The sequence below is a fragment of the Bombus pyrosoma genome, linkage group LG18 (assembly GCF_014825855.1).
Source record: "Bombus pyrosoma isolate SC7728 linkage group LG18, ASM1482585v1, whole genome shotgun sequence".
NCBI lineage: Eukaryota > Metazoa > Arthropoda > Insecta > Hymenoptera > Apidae > Bombus > Bombus pyrosoma.
The window spans coordinates 2,195,285-2,219,264 of record NC_057787.1 but is presented as its reverse complement, the minus strand read 5'-3'; the positions used below and the strand labels follow the sequence as shown (position 1 = coordinate 2,219,264).

At 30.0% G+C, this 23,980-nt stretch overlaps 7 protein-coding genes across 22 annotated transcripts in view; 4 read left to right on the top strand and 3 right to left on the bottom strand.

Moving 5' to 3' along the window:
• The first annotated feature begins 1 nt into the window (after position 1).
• On the top strand, positions 2 to 1,802 carry LOC122577296 (D-aspartate oxidase). The gene is made up of 6 exons (XM_043748552.1): positions 2 to 332; positions 407 to 530; positions 661 to 806; positions 873 to 1,029; positions 1,101 to 1,385; positions 1,461 to 1,802. The coding sequence occupies exons 1-6, from the start codon at positions 148 to 150 to the stop codon at positions 1,572 to 1,574; spliced, it is 1,011 nt and encodes a 336-aa protein (XP_043604487.1). The 5' UTR covers positions 2 to 147; the 3' UTR covers positions 1,575 to 1,802.
• LOC122577290 (histone acetyltransferase KAT8-like) lies at positions 1,653 to 4,646 on the bottom strand. The gene is made up of 7 exons (XM_043748539.1): positions 4,241 to 4,646; positions 3,470 to 3,729; positions 3,306 to 3,396; positions 3,099 to 3,226; positions 2,791 to 3,021; positions 2,468 to 2,712; positions 1,653 to 2,385 (listed from the first exon to the last, which is right to left on the bottom strand). Exons 1-7 carry the CDS (start codon positions 4,590 to 4,592, stop codon positions 2,166 to 2,168), a joined length of 1,527 nt encoding a protein of 508 aa, XP_043604474.1. The 5' UTR covers positions 4,593 to 4,646; the 3' UTR covers positions 1,653 to 2,165.
• LOC122577293 (metallophosphoesterase 1 homolog) lies at positions 3,993 to 8,659 on the top strand. 4 transcript variants are annotated; one of them, XM_043748547.1, is made up of 8 exons: positions 3,993 to 4,268; positions 6,151 to 6,280; positions 6,458 to 6,667; positions 6,780 to 6,942; positions 7,016 to 7,147; positions 7,254 to 7,388; positions 7,464 to 7,695; positions 7,781 to 8,659. In XM_043748547.1, exons 2-8 carry the CDS (start codon positions 6,264 to 6,266, stop codon positions 7,951 to 7,953), a joined length of 1,062 nt encoding a protein of 353 aa, XP_043604482.1. In that variant the 5' UTR covers positions 3,993 to 4,268; positions 6,151 to 6,263; the 3' UTR covers positions 7,954 to 8,659. The 4 variants fall into 4 exon arrangements, with proteins under 4 accessions (XP_043604482.1, XP_043604483.1, XP_043604481.1 ...); XM_043748548.1 differs by lacking the exon at positions 3,993 to 4,268 and adding an exon at positions 4,640 to 4,664; XM_043748546.1 differs by lacking the exon at positions 3,993 to 4,268 and adding an exon at positions 5,516 to 6,061 and having other exon boundaries at positions 6,134 to 6,280.
• A 139-nt stretch (positions 8,660 to 8,798) lies between these two features.
• Positions 8,799 to 10,675, top strand: LOC122577297 (DNA polymerase beta-like). Its single transcript, XM_043748553.1, has 6 exons — positions 8,799 to 9,118; positions 9,346 to 9,545; positions 9,632 to 9,792; positions 9,859 to 10,150; positions 10,215 to 10,410; positions 10,480 to 10,675. The coding sequence occupies exons 1-6, from the start codon at positions 9,052 to 9,054 to the stop codon at positions 10,572 to 10,574; spliced, it is 1,011 nt and encodes a 336-aa protein (XP_043604488.1). The 5' UTR covers positions 8,799 to 9,051; the 3' UTR covers positions 10,575 to 10,675.
• A 278-nt stretch (positions 10,676 to 10,953) lies between these two features.
• LOC122577287 (heparan-alpha-glucosaminide N-acetyltransferase-like) lies at positions 10,954 to 15,175 on the bottom strand. 7 transcript variants are annotated; one of them, XM_043748528.1, is made up of 13 exons: positions 14,730 to 14,860; positions 14,372 to 14,495; positions 14,018 to 14,265; positions 13,800 to 13,924; positions 12,938 to 13,044; positions 12,742 to 12,851; positions 12,582 to 12,676; positions 12,403 to 12,510; positions 12,092 to 12,344; positions 11,719 to 12,016; positions 11,523 to 11,647; positions 11,269 to 11,452; positions 10,954 to 11,186 (listed from the first exon to the last, which is right to left on the bottom strand). In XM_043748528.1, the coding sequence occupies exons 3-13, from the start codon at positions 14,147 to 14,149 to the stop codon at positions 11,008 to 11,010; spliced, it is 1,716 nt and encodes a 571-aa protein (XP_043604463.1). In that variant the 5' UTR covers positions 14,150 to 14,265; positions 14,372 to 14,495; positions 14,730 to 14,860; the 3' UTR covers positions 10,954 to 11,007. The 7 variants fall into 7 exon arrangements, with proteins under 7 accessions (XP_043604463.1, XP_043604465.1, XP_043604464.1 ...); XM_043748530.1 differs by lacking the exons at positions 14,372 to 14,495; positions 14,730 to 14,860 and adding an exon at positions 15,037 to 15,175; XM_043748529.1 differs by lacking the exons at positions 14,372 to 14,495; positions 14,730 to 14,860 and adding an exon at positions 14,877 to 15,002.
• On the top strand, positions 14,736 to 18,597 carry LOC122577289 (GDP-Man:Man(3)GlcNAc(2)-PP-Dol alpha-1,2-mannosyltransferase). 5 transcript variants are annotated; one of them, XM_043748533.1, is made up of 8 exons: positions 14,736 to 14,850; positions 16,192 to 16,422; positions 16,518 to 16,750; positions 16,836 to 17,053; positions 17,118 to 17,402; positions 17,487 to 17,746; positions 17,967 to 18,101; positions 18,201 to 18,597. In XM_043748533.1, the coding sequence occupies exons 1-8, from the start codon at positions 14,765 to 14,767 to the stop codon at positions 18,286 to 18,288; spliced, it is 1,536 nt and encodes a 511-aa protein (XP_043604468.1). In that variant the 5' UTR covers positions 14,736 to 14,764; the 3' UTR covers positions 18,289 to 18,597. The 5 variants fall into 5 exon arrangements, with proteins under 5 accessions (XP_043604468.1, XP_043604472.1, XP_043604469.1 ...); XM_043748537.1 differs by having other exon boundaries at positions 18,182 to 18,597; XM_043748534.1 differs by lacking the exon at positions 14,736 to 14,850 and adding an exon at positions 14,852 to 14,965.
• LOC122577292 (RNA 3'-terminal phosphate cyclase) overlaps positions 18,474 to 23,980 on the bottom strand; it is an 8,760-nt gene continuing 3,253 nt past the window's right edge. The window contains exons 1-8 of one of the 3 annotated variants that reach the window (XM_043748541.1): positions 20,591 to 20,729; positions 20,257 to 20,409; positions 19,971 to 20,088; positions 19,573 to 19,897; positions 19,328 to 19,469; positions 19,119 to 19,258; positions 18,890 to 19,043; positions 18,474 to 18,813 (exon numbers count right to left, since the gene is read on the bottom strand). In XM_043748541.1, the coding sequence (XP_043604476.1) occupies positions 18,595 to 18,813; positions 18,890 to 19,043; positions 19,119 to 19,258; positions 19,328 to 19,469; positions 19,573 to 19,897; positions 19,971 to 20,088; positions 20,257 to 20,295 (1,137 nt within the window). In that variant the 5' untranslated portion in view covers positions 20,296 to 20,409; positions 20,591 to 20,729 and the 3' untranslated portion in view covers positions 18,474 to 18,594. Of the gene's footprint in view, positions 18,814 to 18,889; positions 19,044 to 19,118; positions 19,259 to 19,327; positions 19,470 to 19,572; positions 19,898 to 19,970; positions 20,089 to 20,256; positions 20,410 to 20,502; positions 20,730 to 23,980 lie in introns of those variants that run through there. The other 2 variants (XM_043748542.1, XM_043748543.1) reach the window with 2 other exon arrangements.

The window sequence follows — 23,980 nt, the reverse complement described above, 5'->3', positions numbered from 1 at the left end:
ACAAGAAGAATAGATAAGAGTTGTACAATTTTTAGGATAGCGTCAAAGTATATTAATTATTCTCAAGTTTTTCGATGATCAGTTACTGAAGTGTTCTACTGAAATTTTTGAAGGGGTAAACTTTGTGATTTATATAAAAGAAAAAGAATGAAAGTGGCCGTAATTGGAGGCGGAATAATTGGTTTGACAACAGCCTTACAATTAACTCGTGAATTACGTAACTCTGAAATCACAATTTTCGCTTCTGATTTTAATAATACTGTCAGTCATGTGGCTGCTGGAATATTTAGGGTTGGTTCATCATATTCTGGACCAACTGAAGAAATAACAAGGTTCATATGAAAGGCAAATCTTGTACTTGTTTCTACCTAAGTTTTTATATTGTGTAATTAAGTGCTTCTTTTAGAAATTGGCTGCGAGATTCGTATGCATATTATGATGATATCCGAAAATCTCATGAAGCTTCTTTCGCCGGAGTAACCGCTATTTCCGGTTACTTATTCGCAAATTCCTCTCCGGAAACCGTAAAGGTTTATTCTATACTTTAAAACGTATTTTTTTATTACAATTACATTTTAAAACAAATGATGATAATAAATTAAAAATAGTTTTTATTAGAAAAGAAATTAGTATTTGTTAATTTTTTCTTTTTTTTAATAGAGTCAGTGGATGGAAAATTTAGTACCAATATATAGAAGAGTCACGAATGAAGAATTTCAGCTAGTCGAGGGTAACTGGAAATATGGGTCATTTTTTAATACTCTTCTCACCGAATGCAAATTACATCTGCCATGGGCACGCAAGAAGTAGCGAATTTACTCTATTGATTATAATCTTTCACGATTGCTATTAAAGAAATACTTATTTTCTAGATTAGAAGAAAACGGAGTCAATTTAGCAGTAAAAGAATTTAATTCTCTGAGGGAACTTGTTCCCGATTGGAATTTAATTATGAATTGTACAGGTCTCGGCGCACGATCTTTATGCAACGATAGGCGTCTCGTTTCTATGCGTGGTCAAGTACTTAAAGTATGTTCTTTTTAATGTAGAATTTATTTCATGAAAGAACAAAGTTCAATTTACAAATTTAAAAAAAATAGGTAAAGGCACCATGGATAAAAACCTTTTTCTATGGCGAGTTGGACACTTACGTTATACCTGGTTTTAATGGCACAGTTACTTTAGGTGGTTCACGAAATTTTGATTCCGAAAATGTGAAACTTTGTCCGCATGAATCTACAGCGATACGCGAGAGATGCGAAAACCTCCTTCCAGGCCTTAAGAAAGCAGAAGTTATAAAAGAAGAAGTTGGCTTGAGACCATATAGAACAAATAACGTCAGAGTGGAAGTTGAACACATCGTAAATGGGTTTTCTAAAGCTATTGTTAGTTTCAATGAAATATTGTTTATTTCAATGAATTGCGTTTCGTTATTATTAATGAAACGTCCTGTATTATAGGTAGTGCATAATTACGGTCATGGAGGTTACGGAGTATGTACTGCGCCTGGAACTGCTAAGTATGCCATTAAGTTGGCAAAAGAAATACATAAATCTTCTATTGCAAAATTATGATCGACGAATAATTACTTTACCTTAATATTGATAGGACATTAATCTCTCGTAATTATATTCGTTGAAATTTTATCATAATTGCTCACGAATACATAGTTTATTATCAATGAATTTACATAAAAAATCATTAATACAGGATAATACTGCATGGTGTCATCAATATTAATTTTCGAACTGTAAAACTGATAAATCTCGAACAAAAATAAAGTAATCTTTTCATTATCAATACATGTCATTTCGAGTCAGTATCAGTATATTATCTTCATTTCTCTTTTCATAGTGTACTGCTAAGCAGAAAACTATATAAAAAACATTATCTTAAACCACCTATCAACATTTTTACGCTCTGAAGAATTAGCGAAGCTCTATAAAGCGTGTTTATTCGCGTTATCTTCCGATCAAAAAACCCTGCACGTGTACAATGCATATTAGTGGAGACTGTAATGCATCGTATAAAAGTTGTTTAACAAACTTGGAAACATCGTTTGCGAACTATTTGTTGCATACAACTGTTTTGTCAAGTGTTTGTTAAACACATTAAATCGTGAATCTCACGATGATAAAAGCCATCGAATTCCCATTTTCTTTCTACTATTTCTTGCCAGGTTTCACATTCTTTCGTGGTGGAGCTCCCCATCGAAGTGCACTGCTGTCCACTGTTAAACGAGGTCTCTTGTACTGACTGCTTTTAATATGTTCCTCAACTAATTTGGGTGTTACGCAGATTACATGTTGTCCCTTCCAATATTTGACCATGTTCATACTTTGCAATGTCGATATTATATCCGTCTGCGATATACTTGTCATCTGACTGTATATTATATTGTATATTTTTTAACTTCATTATGTACGTAATTTAACCGACTTTCCTATACAATTTTATCGAAAGTTACCTCAGATCTTTAATACTAAGAGTACCCCGGAAATCCCGCAGAATTTCCAAAAGAATCCAGCTCCAGTAACTCCTGTATGATAATTTTCCTAAGTCACTCAATGGCTTTTCGGGACTACCAACTGTTTGTTCTATTCTGCTTAATTCGTAACTAAAAGCAATTAAAAGTTTTCCATATCCTTGCCTTTGAAAAGGCGGTAAAGTTAAAATGCAAGCAACATTATTACCATCGGGTGATTCTTTTTCCTGAAAGCAGATAAAACATGGTAAAAAAAAATAATTTGCAGGTTATAGATGTAATTATATATAGAAAGAGGAAAATACCTTTGAAAAATAACCAACTAAATGAGCTCCATGTTTGTCAACATCACAAAGGATATAAAAAAGAAATGGTTCTACATCAAAGTAAAGGGTTTTGTGATCCAAGAAAAGTTTTGCGAGCAAACATAAATTTTGACAATAAATTTTATGCTCTCTACCATCCACTTCCCAAATGCTTAATGTGCCTTTACGATATATTTCTTTGCCAACTGGTTGTCTGTGTGTACATTCACTCTGAAAACAAAAAATTTCAGCTTCTAATTTATTTATTTTCATAAAAAATTAAATAACTTAATGTTAACGTTTTTTACCATATGATATCTATAAGTTTTTTCAAGGCGCATGTATTTAAGACAGTATTCACAAATCCATAGCTTTGGCTGTTTTCCATACTCTTCTGGATAAGGACTAAAGTACCATGTATCAATTTCATATTTTCCTAAAAGTAAACTTTTGAAAATAATGAAACCTTTTTCACATATTGGGTATAATACTGTAAGATATGTATTGATGCTTACCGATTTGAATTTTGTCAATGTATTTGACTTTTGTTATTGCTTCGTGTTCCTTTTCTAAAGCGGCAGTTGTAGGATCCATTTCAGCATATGTCTGTAATTGAAAATAACAAAATTTGTTATAAACACACATCCAAAATTTGATAAATACACTCATAAATATATACCTTTTGAATGTGATTAATTTCATCATGTCTCCTTTTCTGATTTCTTGTAATTTTACGATCTGAAGAATCTGCTAGCAAGTCAGTACCAGAGTTTCTGTCTCCACTTTTCCAAGTTCTATCACTCATGTCAAACCTGCTTGACATAATTCTGTCTCTGGGCACCCATTCATCCAATCTTCTATTGTGTCCTTCATAATGTACATAATATTCATAATGACTTTCACTCTCATTATATCTGGTTTGTATAATCTCTGCTGGATCTAAATACAATTAAAAAATCTTTTCTTTGATATTATACACATAACTCATTAACCTTAAATAATTTGCAACTTGCAAAATAACAAGAAAAATATTTCAAGTATCATATGAAGAAAACAATACAATACTACAAGAAAATAATACAATAAATTACATACTTCATTTTTTACAGGAAGATTTTAAAGCTAAATATGTATTTTTTATGCATAATTTTAAAAATATTTCAGTTTTAGCTATTTTATAATAAAGCATTTTTTTTTTAATCATAAAGTGATATCAAAATCAAAAATTCAACAAAAGTACATTTGTCGTATTCCTTTCTTGTCCTCTTCCTATACATTCATCGTCCGTAATGTTTTCAAAACAAGTATAGTTTATTCGGGTGAAGCCGGTAATACAAACACAAATACGAAGCGGCGAAGAAAGCGCGCAGATAATCATCCGTTAACACTAGATGTTTCTTCATACGTAATAATAGATAAAAAGATTATAATCGTCTGATAATATATTTACGCCAGGAGTCGTCGGATCTTCGAACCAGGTAGTGTTCGCCTATATCAAGAGGCAATTCTTCGAGACTATCCGCGTCATCGCCAGACCCCTTCCCGCCATTCGTCAACGTGTTCTCACGCTTTTCTTGCTTCACCATTGTTTCCTTCGGCCCTACGATACAGTTCTCTTTATTTCTTTGTTCCGATTCAGCCATTTTCCAAATTAAAAGATCACTGATTGTTGAAATGATACACGCCGCTGTGAAATAACCGAAAATAGATGAACATTGCACTTGCTGACGCAACGCGAATATGGTCATAAAATTCTTCGCAGCGTATATCTCTATTATGTATATACATAACATTGTATGCATATCATAACTATTGTGAACTGATGTAGGCCTGTGGCTCCCTCTAGCATGAAGAATATCTTGTATGATAATAAGGTAAATTCTAGCGCCGCGTATTTAACTGTACAATAACGTAGCTGAAGTAACGAACAATAGTTATTTAACAAATTTATTGATTAAATGTCAAAATTATTTATTAATCTGTGATCACTCTCAAATTTCGCATTTACTTTCGTTATTCATGATCTTGTGATCATGGTGCTTACAATATTATAATGTTTCAAATATTAACCTCTTAAGTAGGAAAACTAGATACATTCAGGGAGTTGGATTAAAAAGACATATTACTTGTCGATTACTAAAGTATATCTCATTTGGCAACTTTGTCTAAATATTTTCTACAATAATAGGGTTATCCCTATTTGTAATTTACTGGAGACTACTAGCGAGTAACTGAAATACCACGTAACCGATTATGTTTATCTGTTTCTCGTTAAACAAAGCCATCGTAGACGGTCATTATCGGAAGTTCTTTTCTTTTGGGTCGAATAACAAAAGCAATATATTCCGATTGAAGCAAGAAATCTAATATGCGTAAATTATATATTAGAGATAAAAAATTATTGTGTCTATGATTTTTCTAAAGGGGAATTTTCTAAAAGAAATATGTCCATAGGGTTATTAGTAACATTTTAAACAATGAGTAAAAGATACTTAATTTTCACGTATCATGTGTAAAATTTCCTACTTGCTTACTTATTTTCTTATTAGAAACATTTAACTATGACAAACTAAAGATATAATACCTATTATGATTTATTAATGTTATCTATATTTATACTAAATATTAATATATAATTTTATTAATAATTTAATTTTTTATTATATTTAATACTTACAATATTTAATATTAAACTATTAAGATAGTCCCGCTGAAAACGAACATAATAAAATCGCATGATTGTTATGAAATTATGAATGACGAGTATAGAAAAAATATAATGGCTATTACATATGGCTACACCATATAAAGTGCGTAAGCGAGCTGAAAAAGCAATATAGAAATAGGAAGAAAACGCTGCATAGGGGCGTTGTTTACAAGGCCTTGCGTTTTGTAGAATAATGCATGTATATTCGTACAGTAAATGTAGTGTAACACCGATGAATGAGCTATGTCAGCATACATGCTTGATTAGACAAAAATATAAGGAGACTCTATGCAGTGTTTTCTTTCTATTTTTTATCGCATCTACTTACACGAGTATATGACTCGTATAGCGTACTCTATCTTTATATCTCTACGTTTATGCATATGATCATATGACTATTTCCATCTATAGTGAATTATATACTGTTTTGTAAATATCGATTTTTATTTGAATTAAGCATGATTCAAAAGGTATTAGTGTGTATCGTTCCATTTTTTGTACGGTTAAATCAATTTTACAATCGAATAGTCGACTATCGCGTGGTTATCCATACTGTTTAACGAGGTAGTTATGCGCATGAAACAGTAACAAATATACTTATATTTTCTATAATTGTATAACCCTTTAGTTAATTAGATTACCGTATTTTGTAGAAAAACGAAACCATGTCAAAGATTTTCTGCACTTCGAAGGATATAGTAAAAAATGTACTAATCTGCTTTGGTCTTAATATTATCAATGCTATCAAACATTAGAAATCTTAGAAATGTTACGACGAAACAGGTAAAATGCGTTCATTATGATGTAGTCAATATCAACGATGTATATTATATTTAACTAACTTTTTGACAAAATATTAGAATCGTAAAATGATGCTTTATTATCCTTATATTATTAATATTCTTTTGTTTATTTTGAAAATTTTAATAAAACGTTTGTTTAACAAATTGTACTATATAGATTGAAGAATAAAGCGATTGCAATTGGTCTTCTGGTGCTGGCTGTTGTAATTTACAATGAATTTTCAGTGTATGATATACAAAAGTTAAAATGGTCAGTACGAGAGTGTTCAGAATGTGTCAAGGTGCTGCTCGTTGCTGATTCTCAGATATTAGGTCAAAAGAATGAAAATTATTTTGGCTCATGGATTGCACAGTGGGATAGTGACAAGTACGAATAATGATTAATTTGTTTATCGAATCATGACCCTTATACAAATTTGATGGTTCTTTCCAAATATAAATATTGACCTGAATTTTGTTCCACAGTGTCTTATTTGCAGGTACTTAAAGAAAACATTTTCTAGAGCCTTAGACCACTCTAATCCTCATGTTGTTATATTTCTTGGGGATCTTATGGATGAAGGACATATTGCCAATGCAGAAAGTTTTAAGGATTACAAAAGAAGATTAGATTCTATCTTTGAAATGCCTGATCATATAATGGTATAATTACATATAAGTAATCAGGTGAATACCATTGTCCAAGATATATTTAAACATTTTTTTGTTTTACCAGAGAATTTATCTACCAGGAGATAATGATATTGGAGGTGAAGAGGATGTAGTTTCATCCAATATTTATAACAGATTTAATTTTGCATATAGTCAACCTGACACTTTAGTTTATAAGACAGTAACATTTTTTAAGGTAATGACAAGCATATATTAGTTCATAGGAGAGTGTACATGTATATATGTATATATATGTAAATATATTTTGGACCAGATTGTAATATGCATATTTCTTGTTCTAGGTGAATAGATTAACCCATACAATGCCAGAAGCACCAAAAGATGCCTTCCTTAATGATTATGCAGAAAGAAACACAACAAACGTAGTACTTAGTCATATGCCTTTATTATTTATGCCTGGTACCTTCGTCCAAAATGTATGTGATATTTGTTCATTTATTAGACAGTGATGTTATTTTTAGTTCTTGTTAATAATTGCATTACGATATTAGGTACTGAAAGAATTGTCTCCCCAAATTATTTTTACTGCACATGAACATAAGGCCATGCATATCAGTTTAGATCCAGTAACAGATCAATTAAGTGACATTTGGGTTTTATCTCCTTATGAAACTCTAGTACATTCATTAAGAATGGACGTAGGTGATATTCACGAGTTGCAAATACCCACATGTTCATACAGAATGGGTACTCCTCATACGGGTTACGGACTTGTTTACATCGGTAGAGAAAATATAACATCGTGTTCATTTATGAAATTGACAGCTTTTTTTTCTTTTTAATTATATTTCTTCTTTCTCATTTTTAGATACACAAGAGAAAATGATAAATTTTACAATTTTATGGCTCCCAGGAAGATTTCCTCAATTATGGATTTACGTTTTCGTTGGGATATTTATTTTAGCTTTTAGTGTTTGCACGTGTATTTCTAGTTATTGTGTAAAGGGTCGTGCAGCATATAGTCGTATGTCTTCAATATAAAGCAGCACATAATCAAAAATACGTAAAAAATACTTGAATATTGAAAATCTGAAATATGATAATTTGACATCAGAGATGGGGTATAAAGATCCGTCCAATGTAAGTGATTCTATTACTATCCATGTCAAGTTTTGAATGGAATGGTAATTTGATGTTTAACAAGGAAGATTTACTTATTATCAAATATGAATAACGTAGTTCTTAAAATATGTTCCTAACAACTAAATATGGTTAACACTTAAAAACGAACAACTTCATTCGTGGTATGTTCATGGCTTATATACACCAACTATTTGTTAAATTTAGTATTTAGGAATAGTATTTTAACACGATGCTATATTTATTTGTTTTTCGTTTAAATAAGTTCGTAGTTGCAAATTACAAGGCTGAAGTAATATATCTTCTGTAGTATGTAAATCCCTTTTTTACCCATTATAATCTATAGTACAATGTCAAATGTAAACGTAAGTACTTAAAGTGTCGTCTATATTGAAAATTATATATATTAAAAATCATCTATATTGAAAGTCATCTATATTGAAAGTCATCTATATTTCTCCTGTTTAAATAAATTAAAAGAGATTATGAGCACTGTATTAATATAGCAGAACATTGTTAATTCTTTTAGAAGAAATGGTTTATATTTGTGTGTGAAAATGTATATACGTTCGCCCAAAATATATAAATATAACATGTTAAAACTTGACTTATTATTTTTCATTTTAATAATATCCAACTATTATTGTATTCATACAATTATGTAGATTATAAAAAAGTAACGTAATATTAAATTTTAATACTCAGAAAAGAATTTATTAATTGTGAAATGGTTAATTTAATGTTGTTAAATTTCTTGAATCTTTGATCGATTTTCAAAAAATTTCGCCAGAATATTTAAAATAGCAACATAAAATAAACGTTCAGTCATTGGTCAACATCCACATGAATGTGAAATGTGAAGTAGTATTTATATAGATGTATACGTAAACGAGAAACATTACATACGTCAGTTCCTTTTTGCGTTCTTTTGAAAAAAGAGTTACTTGGTAAAAAGTTAATAAATTAAACTTGTTTATATATACAATTTTATTCAATAAGATGGGGAAACGAAAGGCCAGTGATAATGCAGGAAGTCCGAATCAAGATTTATGTGATTTTCTTATTGGTAAATTATTTGTTACATATTCTGTATATATATATTTTATTAATGAAACTATTATGGAAAATAATAAAAGTAGAAGTTTCAATAACTTAATAAAGATATACTTTTATTTGCTATTATTTATAACCTTAGAGTTTGTATCATAGAAAATTTAGAATTATTATTTAAATATTTATAACTATCACATACAGTTAGTAATTGATGTATAAATTTACATAATGAAATTACAGAGTTAGCAAATTATGAGCGGAATGTTAGCAAAAATATTTATAAGTATAATGCCTATCGTAAAGCTGCAAGTACCTTAAGTACATTATCAGAGAGAGTAAAAAGTGGTCAGGAAGCAAGGAAATTACCAGGAATTGGAGAAAAAATTGCTAAAAAAATTGATGAGTTTCTTAATACTGGAAAGTTACAAAAGTTGGAAGATGTATTTATTTTAATTTATTTTTTTAACAACAAAATATACTTTAGTTTTTCTTTTTATATTGATTCTTATAGTTGTTGTTTTTACAGATTAACAAAGATGAAAGCAATGTTGCAATTAATTTATTGACTCGTGTGTCTGGCATTGGACCTACAAAAGCCAAAGAATTAGTAGATAGTGGCATTAAGACTTTAGATGATTTGAAGAAGCATCAAGAAAAATTAAATCATCACCAAAAGATTGGGCTCAAGTATAGAATAATCAGATGCATAGTACTTATTATTTCTTCCCATAATAATCATAAGTTTCTTTTTAGATATTTTGAAGATTTTGAAAAAGGAATTCCTAGAAAGGAGATTGAGCAGATTGAAAAAATTATAAAAGATTCTATTGTAAAGTTAAACAAAGAATATATTATAACTATTTGTGGAAGTTACAGACGTGGAAAAGAGGAAAGTGGGGATATTGATGTTTTGTTAACATACCCTACATATACATCTAAAGAAAAAGAATCAAAGAAAAAGACTTCACTTAAAGATGTTGTGGAATGTCTTGAAAAAAGAAAATTAATTATAAATACAATATCTCTTGGGCAAACGAAATTCATGGTACATTAATCATTTAATTCAATTTAGACAAAGAAATTATGTTTGAAAACATTTTTAATTTTAGGGTGTCTGTCAAATTCCCAGTAATAATAAAAAACCATTTAGGAGACTTGATATCAGGCTTGCACCTTATGATCAATACTATTGCGCTGTACTTTATTTTACGGGAAACGATCTTTTTAATAAGAGTATGAGGGCGCATGCTTTGGAGAAAAACTATACTTTAAATGAATATACGCTAAAACGTCTAACACCTGAAGGTATATAATTAAAAGTGAAAATTTTTGCAGTATGAATAAATCTATATATTTATATTATATATAATGTAGGAACTCCAGGGGAGGCAGAAAAGATCGCATGTGAAGAAGACATTTTTCGAATTCTCAAATTACCATATAAAGAACCAAAAGATCGAAATTCATAAGTAATTATATTTATTGCATATGAAGAATTATAATATATTAGTTATTTATATAATATTTTGATTATTTATCAAGTAAATTATTAAAATTTAATTGTTAAAATAATGAAACAAGGATTTGTTCACTGTCTTTATTTATAAAAATTTAATATAACTTTAATAAACTTAAAATAATTACTTAAAACTAGAATAATTACCTTTTTCCCTAATATTTATTAATCAATGTTAACAATGTTCTCAAATGTAAATGTGTCATTAATTCTTTTCTTGCATTATTATATTTCTTTGCCTATAATACAGTTATCTGACATTTCTTTTTTGTTCTATAAAACGTAAAAAAGACTTTCTTTCTTTTTTTACGTTTTATAGAACAAAAAAGCAATGTTTCATTCATGTTAAGACAATAATAGATATTATTACGCTGATAGATATACTTTTAAATAGTTATGATAATATCTTTCCTATAAAGAAGATATGCAATTATTGCCCATAAAGTTGTTGTCCATAAATTCATAGTCAAAAGAGAAGCATGGGAAGGATGAGCGATATTCCACGCCCATGGGAATAAATTTTTTGTCAAAACGTGACCAACATACAGAAAAATTGGATTTATCCCTATGAAAAACAATAATTATATAGTTTCATATAAAAAAGAATATTTATTTATATAACAGTTTATTTTTGCATTAATACATACCAGCATAAATAAAAGGAGCTCCACTCCAGAATTGTTTATAGTCAATAAGGAAGTATAAAAGTGCATACAACAAAAAAGCAAAACTAGAACAAGTCAGAACATACGATAATGTCATCATCCTTTTGCTAACTGGAATCATTCCTCCTTCGCTTTCGAAATTGCATAAAATTCCAGCAATAATACCCTAGAAAATAATATCTTTTGTTAGTGGAAATTACTTTGCCTTACGAAAAAATTTATTTCTGTCAACTCACTGTAAATACTGCCCATAAGAACCACCTAATCAGCCTAGCATTACCCTGATAATACAGCAATAAAATTTTGCCAGCATGAACTCCCAAATAAACAATAAATATAGCCGATATAGTGTTCATCAATCCTGCAATTTAATTGTCGTCATAGACATTAAATTATACACAATTTTTTTATAGACATATATAAACAATATACCTTCAGGGTCATAACGTAAGATTTGATCATAAATAGAGTCTTTTATTTTAGAATACGTGTGATTTCCAAAGATCAATCTATCTATGTAGCCAGCTGCACCAGCGGTGCAATTCATGTATTTTCCACGATAATGATATTTTCCACCTGGTCCAAAGTAACCCGTCGGGCAATCCGGTATATCGAGGAAGAATGTAATTAATGTGTGCGTAGTCATAATGCCTGCCATAATTAACCATTGAGGCCAGCTATCTAAGATGTCTCGGAATATAGCGAAACGGCCGAACTGGAGTAAGATATCCTAATGAGTAATTTTTGTAGATACCAATTAGATAAATGTAAAAGCTATGTGTAACAAAAATGATTATATTCAAACCTGAGAATGAGGTTTCATGAAGATTGTTTCCAATATGGCGCATACGAAATACGACACAGCTAGTAACTGAAGAATACCAGGAAAACGAAGATCGTTTAAAGATTTACTATCAATTGAATTTAACATTAATCCGAGAAGAATCAATATCGCCGATCGTCGAAGACAACATAACATTATTTTCACACGTGATGTTGTTAAACGAAGTTCTGCCCGTTTTGAGATTGTTATCGACATACCCATAATCCATGCAAACCTATAAGTTATTTATTGTACTTTTTGAAAGATTAAACATAATATAAATAATTACTTACCAAGGAAGTATTAAATCAGCTACGGAAAGTCCAAACCATGCACTATGATTGAAGAAAACGTACTTTCCTCCTCCATTATTGACAAATATCATCAATAATATTGCAATTCTGTAATAATATAAGTAATATGATATCTAAAATGACAAATACGCGAGAAGCAAGCCAAAATATAAAAATACCCTCTAAACGCGTCTACTGATTGTATTCTACTGCTGAATTTCGTAACTCTAATTACTGGTTGTGTTGTATTCTCTTCTTGAAGTCTATTCAAATCCTAGAATAATATTAAATTAAATGAAATGGAATGAAATGTACAATAATATATCAAACTATGCCTACATCATATACATTATTGGGGGACAATTTTCCTCTTATCACTCGTATAATAACTTTAGATGTTGTCCATGTGACTGCTAATAACATATATATCATAAATGCTGTCAAAATTGCTGTAAAAGAAATTTGTTAGCATTAGAGTTGTTAGTATTTTATGATGAACCACGATTATGAAAATGTATTATTAAATATTACTTACGAAAGTAGCTATTTCTTGGTTCATGTATTACATAAATATCAGAACATATATCAGCATTTGATATATTCCATCCGTAACTACCATATTCCTTGAAGGTGTAAGTTGTACTACAAAGATGATTGGAAATAAATACATAGTTGGATGAAAGTGCATATCAGATATATACAGATAAAGTGTTACAACCTGTTTTCTTGAAAACCATAGCTGATATTAATTTCTTTTTAATATCATAATGCAAGGGGACTATTTATTTATTGTACAAAAGATTTTTCTGAAACAAAATTTTCTGGAAGTATTTAAAATGATGATTTTCACATCTAAACATTTATAAGTTATGAATACAACACTTATAACAAAAGAAGATATAAAGAGAAGAATACTAAATGCCTGTAAATCTATAACTGCAACAATATTATCAAATGTACGAAATAATATCATACAGAAAATAAATAAATGTTTAGATGTCAACAGTTTCCACTTTGGACATTTAATGAAATGAATTGTACCTTAGGATATATCTATTTTAATTATCCTTTGATGTCTCTGCATAGTCTCCCTTTAGATCTTTTTCTCATTATAACTCTTTAATTACGCAGAATAATGAAAAATGCTTTAAGCAAATGTTTTGCAGTCTCAAAACAGCTATCCAAATGAACAGAAATTAATATGCATTCGATTTTAAAAAATGAAGGGGACTTCCATTGACCCCCTACCAGTTATCTTAGAAAAATCTCTTGCACCAAAAATAATCAGCCCCTTGTACCATTGAAATTAAAAAAAAAATTAGTCAATATCAGCTATGGTTTCTGAGAAAATGGCTTGTAATATTTTTTCTGTTCCTATAAGAAGAAAGGATACTTACTGACAATATTCATAATTTTTATGTGGTTCAACAGTTTGATAATATATGTGTAATGGGTATTTTGTGCTTATTATCAAACTTGTATTACTTTCTGGTTTTAAAGTAGCCAATGGGACACCAGTACCCTACAAATCAATAATTTATATATAATTTAGATATTACTAATTATGTTTGATATGATAAATTAATTTCAAAATTGTGTATATATGAATACATACTGTGTAAGCTTTCCATGCTATTGCATAGAAGATGACAGGATTAATATATAAATTCAAAATACTGAAACACGCTTGATCTATTCCAAGCGAAGCATTTGAATTAGTACAAAAATTTATAGATGTATCTATCATTTTGGAAAACAAACTTGTTCCAAACTTGTTCACATTCGCACAAGAAATAATACTTTTACAAATTCTTGCTTAATTTGATCCATGTATAATGTACCAAATATAATGTGAAATCATGTCTGAAATTAAATACACAATGATATTAAAATAAATATACGAATTAATATTTTCATTATAAAGTATACAAAAATTATAACGTAAAATGAATTTTTCTAAATAACATACATTTCGATTCGTACAGTTTTCTAAAATAATCCATGTATTTACAAGCTAATCTATTTTGGTACAAATTGGAACTCTTCTCTTCAGAAAGAAATATCGTACAGCGATAAATTGAATGTCATAGTTTCTTTAATACATAAATTAAGTAAATCAATTAGATTTCAAATAAATAACAATATGACTTAGATCGAAAGGCGAAATTTTCAGTAAGTAAACATTATGAATGCGTCGTAATCAATAAACAAATCATGACACATAGAATGCACTACGCGGTGAACAACGCATTTTTGAGCTTAAAAAAGAATATGAATAATGCACGAGTTACATAAAGAAACAATATTAAAATGGATTGTTAATGTACCGTTGAACAGTTCTAATCACGTAATTTTGCTACGAATGAAACAAAAACCGCCTGTTCAATGTAGCTTCACTCAGAGAATATTGGAAGACACAGGAAAATATGGCGGACACAGGAAAATATGGTGAAAATACGTATATATATACATACAAGTTGATATAAATTAAATACATATATATATAGTTGTTGCTTTACACATTTCGTTTGATGTTTCATCGAATGCATTTGAATATTTACATGTACGTCTATATATACAAGCTGGTCATGTGTTACTGCGTAAATGAGTGCGATATGGGAATAGAAACAGAACCTTAAATTGATCTCCCTTCTCTCTTTGTCTAATCAGGCAAGCTCACTGACGCCGCTTGTTGATCGGTGTACACTTGAATACATAGTTACGTACTGTATGAATGTGCTTGTATTATTATAAGCAAGAATACAGGAGGCTTTTTGCAACGATCTTTTTCTATTCCTATATTTTTCGGCTTTTTCAACTCGTTTACGCACTCCTCTACAATATACAATAACATATTTCTATATCCGTGCCGAATTTCCACCAATGAGATTTGAAAAGGGTTTGGTTAGTCTCAGAGATATGTGAATTGAAATTGACGCCTAGATTAAAGATTAAAAGAGAAAGGAAATTTCCTTTCTGATTAAGAAAAGATTCAATTTATTTTATTTTTTAATTTCATTTCTTTCTCGTATATAAAGCTATAGAATAAAAGTGGTAAAATAGAATTTAAGCGGCATAATTAAAAATTCGAAATGAAGTCTGTGTTTAATTTAAAAAACTAAATTTTTGTCTAATTATATATTTCATATAATAATAACAACAATTATTTATTATCGTAAAGAACCTTTAATGTATATGCAGAATGAATATTAAAACTCTTAGGCTTTTAGATGATATTCTACTAAATTTAACGTAACACCTGTGAATAATATTGAATTCAAATGTCGTCTACTCTTAACAGCTGTTAGTCTAGCCTATAATTAAAAAGTAGAAACAAAATCGATATAAATTAAAAAATAAAATTAGAAATTCGTATGTTGCGAATAAATAATTGGTATATATTACTTCAAAGGAGCCTTGAATTGCATTAATTATCACATTAATTATATGAAAGCCAATATACATTTGCGTATATTAAATAATATACAAGACAATAAGCACAATAGTAATTATAATGAAAAAAAATTGTTAGTAAATTAAGATGTGTGTGATCAAATTAAGCGATGGTTTGATTGAAAATATTTTGTTACATTAATTGACATAAAACATTGTAAAAAAGCACGTGGCAAATCAATTCGTTAAATTTTATAGTGTTTTAAAAACCAAAAAATGAATTTTTATTTTCTCATGTAAGATTTGTACCTCTTTCTTGTGAGAATATTATATTTTAGCTTAAAATATTTTTTAGCAAATGTTATGTGTATGTCTAACAATTTTGTATTCTTTCAGGATGCATATGGTATTCTCATTAAATATGTTGCTAGTAATAGTCATATGTAAAATATTATGTATATTTATTATTTTACCTATTTTATTAATAACATGGAGAAAGCAGTATTCCAAAAGTCGAATGGAAAGATTACACAAGGAAACGGTTGTAGGTTTCTTTCATCCGTATTGTAATTCAGGTGGAGGAGGTGAAAGAGTACTTTGGGCTGCTGTGAGTGCTATACAAACCAGGTATAACTATTTTAAATAAATTAATAAATTAAATAATAATTATGTTATTTACCATAACATTAATTATCAAATGTCTAAATTATTATTTTTATCAGATACCCTAATGTATGCATAGTTATTTATACTGGGGATCTTGATGCACATCCAGAACAAATTTTAAATAAGGCAGAAAAAGTATTTAATTATAAAATTGAGCATAAAATTGAATTTGTATACTTACATAGGCGCAAATGGGTGGAACCTTCAATGTATCCATATTTTACACTTTTAGGACAGAGTTTGGGATCAATTTGGTTAGGTGTTGAAGCTTTAAATAATTTCGTACCAGGTAAAATTTTATTTCATATCTGTTTTAATAATTGTTTTATAAATACCATATGTTATGTTACATGACATATAAAATATTGTTTTAGACATTTACATTGATACCATGGGTTATGCATTTACATATCCATTATTTAAATATATTGGTGGGTGTCGAGTAGCAACATATACTCACTACCCCACAATTTCAACTGATATGTTGAGACATGTTTATAGAAGAGTTATCTCTCATACTAATAAAAGAGTTATAGCTAGAAATCCATTTTTATCAGCAGCTAAACTTGTTTATTATAAATTATTTGGACTTGTATGTATATAAAGATTATTAATTAATTATGATTTGATAATATAATTTACAACAATTACTTCAGATATATGGTTGGGTTGGCAGTAGGGCAGAAATAGTAATGGTTAATTCCTCATGGACCGAAGAACATATTAACACAATTTGGAAATGTCCATTGAAAACTCATAAAATTTATCCACCTTGCAATGTAAAGCACTTAACATCACTGCCACTTCTCAGTGATGATGAAAAATGTAATAATATTCGTATAATATCAGTTGCACAATTTAGACCAGAAAAGAATCATCCATTAATGTTGAGAGCCATGTATGAACTTAGATCAATCGTTAAAGAAGAAATTTGGGAAAAAGTAAGTTTAATATAATATGATGATATAAATAATAAAAGGTTTCATATAAGCAGCTTTTATTGTAATGTTACATGATCTTGCCAGATCCGTTTAATTCTTATCGGTTCTTGTCGAAATTTTGAAGATGAAGTACGCATGAAAGATATGAAGGATTTATCAAAACATTTTGCATTAGATGAAAATGTAGAATTTAAACTAAACATACCATACTCGGAACTTCTATCGGAACTACAACGAGCAATGATAGGTTTACATACAATGTGGAATGAACATTTCGGTATAAGCATTGTTGAATGTATGGCAGCTGGATTAATTGTAGTAGCTCATGGTTCTGGTGGACCAAGGTAAAATGTAATTGAAAATATAGTAATGTAATAGCCAAAGGATCCTCAGCTTTTTCAGAAATATATACCAGCAAAATTAAAGTTAAAGAAGAATTGAAGAAAAATATTACTTGGCTGAGAACCGTTGATATAGTCAATAAAATTTATTACTAAAAATATTCTTTTATAAAAATAAAAATACACAAATTAATACATAATTGTAACATATGAATAATTATAGGGCTGATATAATAGAAACACAACCAGGGTCTCAAAATGGATTTTTAGCTACAGAAGCTGAAGAATATGCAAAGATTATGGCACATATTATCAACATGCATCCAGAAGATAGAAATGCCATTAGGACAGTTGCTAGGTATTATTACTTTTTGCGTTATTATTTTTTAATAATAAATCATATTGATTAATATGAAAGATTAATTTACAAATGATCAGAAATAAATTATTTTTTTAGAGCATCCGTAGATCGGTTTTCGGACGAAATGTTTGAAAGAGAATTCTTACGAACTATAGAACCATTTTTTAGACAAAAACAGGAATGATAATTCTTATTAAAATATTTATTATGATTAGATATATACTTTTTTAACATATCTTTGCTTCTTCTATAAAACAGAAAACGTCATAAAGTTATTCACCTACTGATTGAATAAAAAATTATGTACATGAATATTGCAAAAATGAAATAGATATAATCAAATAAGAAAAGGAACAGATGTTATACAAATTCTTTGTTATATGTGTTATAATTATTCTTGATAAAATAAATAAGGTAACAATGAGAGAATGCAACTAATACATGTACTATGCATTTTGCATTATACTTATTTTGAATATACAATTGTTACTTATTTTATATCTTTATTTTCATACCCACAACCTTCACACTCTAAGGTATAGGAATTATTACTTCTATCATTTCTATTTTCGCATAACTTAAATTGAAGATTAAACTGTTGTAAGACCAATTCTGCCACTTTTATAGCTGTTTCAGTGTGACAAGTAAGTTTTTTACTTCCGAGATTAATTTTAGAAGTACCTTTAGCTAAAGCCATCAAAATGATTAACTAAAATATACAAGTAATTATAATTTATGATGAAAATAACAAATTATTTTTAATTATTTTATAAAAATATACATACTTGATCTTGTGCGTGTTCGTCAACACAGGATCCTGCTAAAATTGTGTTCAATATTTCATTAGCTGCCTGTATACCTGGTGCTACTTGCTCTTGACGTCCAGAACCCAATCCTGACCCGCCAAAAACACATCCACTAGTCGTAGCGCACATTACACTGATGATATCGTTCATATTTAATTAAAAACATAATGTATAAAATTCATAATTTTTGGCTGTATCTAAATCTTACTTGATGCCAGACCCGTTACCAATAGTTACAGATCTATCCTCTTTATAAACTTCGATATTTATAGGTGGCAATGGAATATTAGATTTATTTAAACCTTTTGTTAAAACTGATTTTACATCATTTGCCATTTTATGTGCTTCCTTTAAAACAAACAAGATATGTATCAAAAAAAATATAATATTAAAATTATACAACTATATAATACATACCCTAATGTGAACAACACCTGCAACATATGCCCATCCTGTTATTTCATGTGGAATTCCTGGATCAGTTAAAGTAATAGCTTTCAAAGTATGTACAGGTTTAATGTACAAATGTACCTCTCCACCTCCCTTTGGATAATAACCCCTACATAAATTGTTAAAAAATTAATATTCTATAAATATCTATAGTTTACAGTAAAATATTAAAAACAAAATAGCTAAATTCGTATCATCACATCAATGTATACCTTGTTATAACTCTAAAATCAAAATCAGCTCCAAATTTATTAAGTAATGGTCTGAATATTTCTGTAAAATATTCTATATGTGGTCCCATAGGAACGTTTGTGCCACCTTTAAGAATCAATGTAACTGTATCCTTTTTTAGAAGAAAAAGGGCACAAGGTAAAGCTACTTGAGCTAACAAACAAATACATCCAGCAGTTCCTGTATCTACAAAGAATGTGTGTTTTTTATCCATGTTTAACTGACCAGGTTTAAACTCTAAAACTGTTGATCCTATATGAGCTCCATAAACTTCTGCATTACACATATCTTTTAACAGTTCTACTCCTGTAATAATGTCCAATTCAAAAGAAAAACAAGATTAACAATAATCAAAAGTTATATTTTAACAAGAACATACCTTTTAAATGTTGTGCAGCAAGGCCAGGCTTAGGACGACCTGCTCGTATATTATTAATTTTAATTGGAATTTTATATAATGCACTCAGGCAAAGTGCAATTCTTAATACCTGGCCACCCTAAACATAAGCATAATTGTTTAAATTTTAATTAGGAATATTAAAAGTAACATTTCATTTCTGCATTCAATAATTTTTACATACATATATTTCTATAAATCCTAATTAAAGCACTCGAATTATCTAATCTTATACGATTTATAAAATAAACAATTTTTAAATACATACACCTTCGCCTAAGCTTCCATCAATTTGTATCGAAGACATAGTACGGATAATACAATCAAATGTGCGAAATGTACGCACCACTGCGTAAAATAAATTTTTTACTAAAATGTTGCTCTTTTCGGAATCTTTATAAACGAGACTGAAGTTGTTTACCTAAAATATTAAAAAATCTAATATGTATAAACTGTACAAAAAATTCATTTCATATGTATATACAAAGAGCATATAACTATATAATAAACATACTACTCTCTGGTACTATTAGAGAGGAAATCTCTGATATTACATAGGGATCATTGAATCATATAATTCAAATATGTAAGTATGTACATACTTAATATTATATTGTTTATAAAAATTAATGCACGTTAAATTTGCAATCTTTAATGTTCTTTTAAGTAGTGCGTTATGAATGAATTCTACAGGGTAATCCCAGAAATGAAAGTGCCAACGCTTATCGTTCCGGTTATTCTCAGATTAGTGCTGCCCTCAGCGGTCAAGTGCTGAAGATGTTCCACGCTATCATATAAAAGAATCTATTTAGTTCCACTATAAATGAAGTATATTCGCTTTGGTTCCACGCTACAACAGCCCATTTCATTGTATGGTTCTACGAAAATGTTCATACTTTTCTGTACTAATTAAATTTAGTTGCATTAGAAAGAGAAACTAACTGTCTATTATATTCTTTTTAGAGATGAAAAGAAAATCTTCCCTTTTAAACAATAATGGATCAGTGGAATGATACAATGATTTTAATATATTTTCCATGCACAATAGCGTTTTAGACATAAAATTAAATTTACTTTCCTTGCGATAATGTTTTTGTTATAATAAAACTTAAATTTTATTTTAATTAATAATTTCAGTAGTTTATTCAGAAGTATGAGGTTTCGAACATTCGTAGTCTTAATTTTCGCCATCCCCGGTTCCAGGAAGAGGTAGCTGAGAGATTTGAGGGTGCCATAAATTATGCGCCTTGCTATTTCACGGATTAGCAGGCTTCAGGGGTTTTGGGACTACAACGCCGAAGATATTCGAGTATTCTTCATAGAATCGTCAACAAGGGCAGACGGAATCGACTATTCTGTGCGTTTTCTACCATTCTGAGTACACGCGGTGTCTCGAATAAATTGGGATATGTTTATACAAATAATAGATCATATTTCCTTGAAATTCGCTTACATATTAGATGTGGAATTAGAACAACATGTTTTTCCGGATGAAAAAAACATCAATTATCAAGAAAGATATTTCTTTGCGTTTCGTGTGTGTTTGTATGCGTAAGACGGATGGAATTGCTTCGTTAAATACTAATTGCGAACGGGGAGCTGATTTCCGATTCCGAGAGAATTCATTACAATGTGCTCAATTCAGTCAAGTGAATATCATTTTATTATACACGACAGTTTGATATTTACACGCATGAAGCATATATACAAATGAACGATGATCTAATGTGACACAAATATAGTTCAGGTAAATCTGTAATCAAAACGCGAAGAAATTTGAAAATCGCTGCCGGACGTACGCCAAAACGGAGACGTATTGGAAGGGATGAATATTCTCGTGTAACGGAAAGTTTGGCGAGAAATAGCCACGTAGCACGATTATTTGTATTTACAAAAATTTGAGGCATCAACGGTTCTCCTGACTTGATGCCCTGCGACTCGTATGCAAACCTCGAAGTTCTAGTAGTGTGAGTGTTTAATGTGTAAAATATGGATTCTCAATGCATCGTGAAAATTCAAAAAGATCACAGTGATCAGAGCGGCTATCACGGTGACTCGAAGTAGAAATCTTCTTTACAGGAATTAATAGCGGAAGATAGGGAATTTTTTTTAATTTATGCTTCACAATTTATCCAGCTGGACAATTGGTAAATTTTTCTAACTTTATTGCTAAATAACATGTGGATGGCTACCCCCAGCGGGGTATTATCTTCCAGTTTTCTATTTTATTTCTTCAGCCAGGTCAGTGGGATATTTTCTTTTTAGCCTTCTTTTTGTATGGGTTTTACACGTTTCAGCAGCCAGCTGGTTTGGATGTGTTGCCTTTCTTTCCTTGTACTTTTCTGCTTACCTGCCGATTTCTTCCTTGACCGTTGGTGTGTTTAAGTCTTTGCGTCTATCCTCGTTTCTGACATACCATGGGCCGTTGACTATTGTTTTGAGTATTTTCACTTGTAGCGATTCCAGTTTATTTATGTGGTTCATTGCTGCTGTCCCTCATAGTGCTATTCCGTACGTCTAAATTGGTTTTATTATCGTTCTGTATATTTTTAATTTATTTTCAATGTTGAGTTTAGAATTTCGAGTTAACCACTCACTACGGCCCCTTCGTATGCTTTTCCTGAGGGGTGTTTCGTATCATAGATAGTAAAATATGGTATTTTCATGTAGTTTTTTGGAGTGAAATGTGTTTCTGAAACAAGTAACATGTCAATATTATTGTTATACAGAAATGTTTTAGTTTCGGGGGCCCGTTGTTATAGACCATTGGAGTTCCAAGCTGCTATTTTCAGCGTGTCCATTTCTATTTTTTACTTAACGTGTTTGTAAGTCGTTGTAGCATCACTGTAATTTGTCGTGTTTGTTGTCCGAGTACTGCATTTTGCTCATTTATCATTTTTGTTAGCATTTCAGTGTTTTTAATGGATTGCTTGAGCAGTTCCTTGATTCTGTGACGTCGTTAGTGTTTTTATGATTAGTATTCGATCCGTATGGAAAATAGAGATGCCGAAGTCCAGGCGACCACTCCGAGCATTCAAAGCTTTGCGTTTTCTTGTAAATACATAGATAATTTCAGTCAGAAAATATTTTTTTACTGCAGTTGAGACGCAACGAGCCCATAGTCGTATGAAGGTATGTACTATCAAATGATACAAACTTTAATATACTTGGACTTAACTAATTAGTATGTAAATGCTATGGACAAAAACATTTTGAAAATCAACCAGCAAATAGTATTTTACTATAACTATCTTCCAATATTGATCTGTTCATGCTCTATCTGTTTATGGGTGCTGCTGGATCTGTTCAATGACTGTTCATCCCCTTAACTACCTGGATGATACCCCCTAAACCAATGACGTGGGTAATGTGACAGTAGTTACTTTTCTTTCAAGATCTGTATTGCCTTTGAAGAGAAATAAAGATTAGGGTGTTTGTTGTAGGATGAGCCTATGATGTTTGTTGCATAAATAAGGAATTGGTCATCCATCATCTCCCCCATTTTTTGGTGATCATTGTTTCCGAATCTTTTCATTATCTTATCATTAATGTAACAGTTGTTGTTATCAATGTAGGTTTGTTTTGTACAGAACCTATGATAGAAGATTTGACGCTTTTGTCTTATAGGCTTAAATCTATGAGTATTAATTACGTATAATTCGCAGTTATATATGTCGGAGATGAAAGGGACACCGGGGCCTTCCCTTTGGAATTCTTCGGGAAATCCCCAATATTTTAGTCTCTATAATTTAACTCGATTATAATTGTTCGAGATTTGTGATAATAAGCTTGGGCTCCAGGCGACAACTAGTCGCCCAACGTAGCCGCGGTCAAGGGATGAACGTTTTTACCTAACAGAGGTATGGAGTAATTCTATAATTGTAGCTTCTGTTCCGTAGCTCGCCACACACAGACCCTATTTTTTGGGGAAGATGATTACCAGATTTTTTTTTTTTTATTATATTGTTTATTTTTAATTTTACAATTTGTCT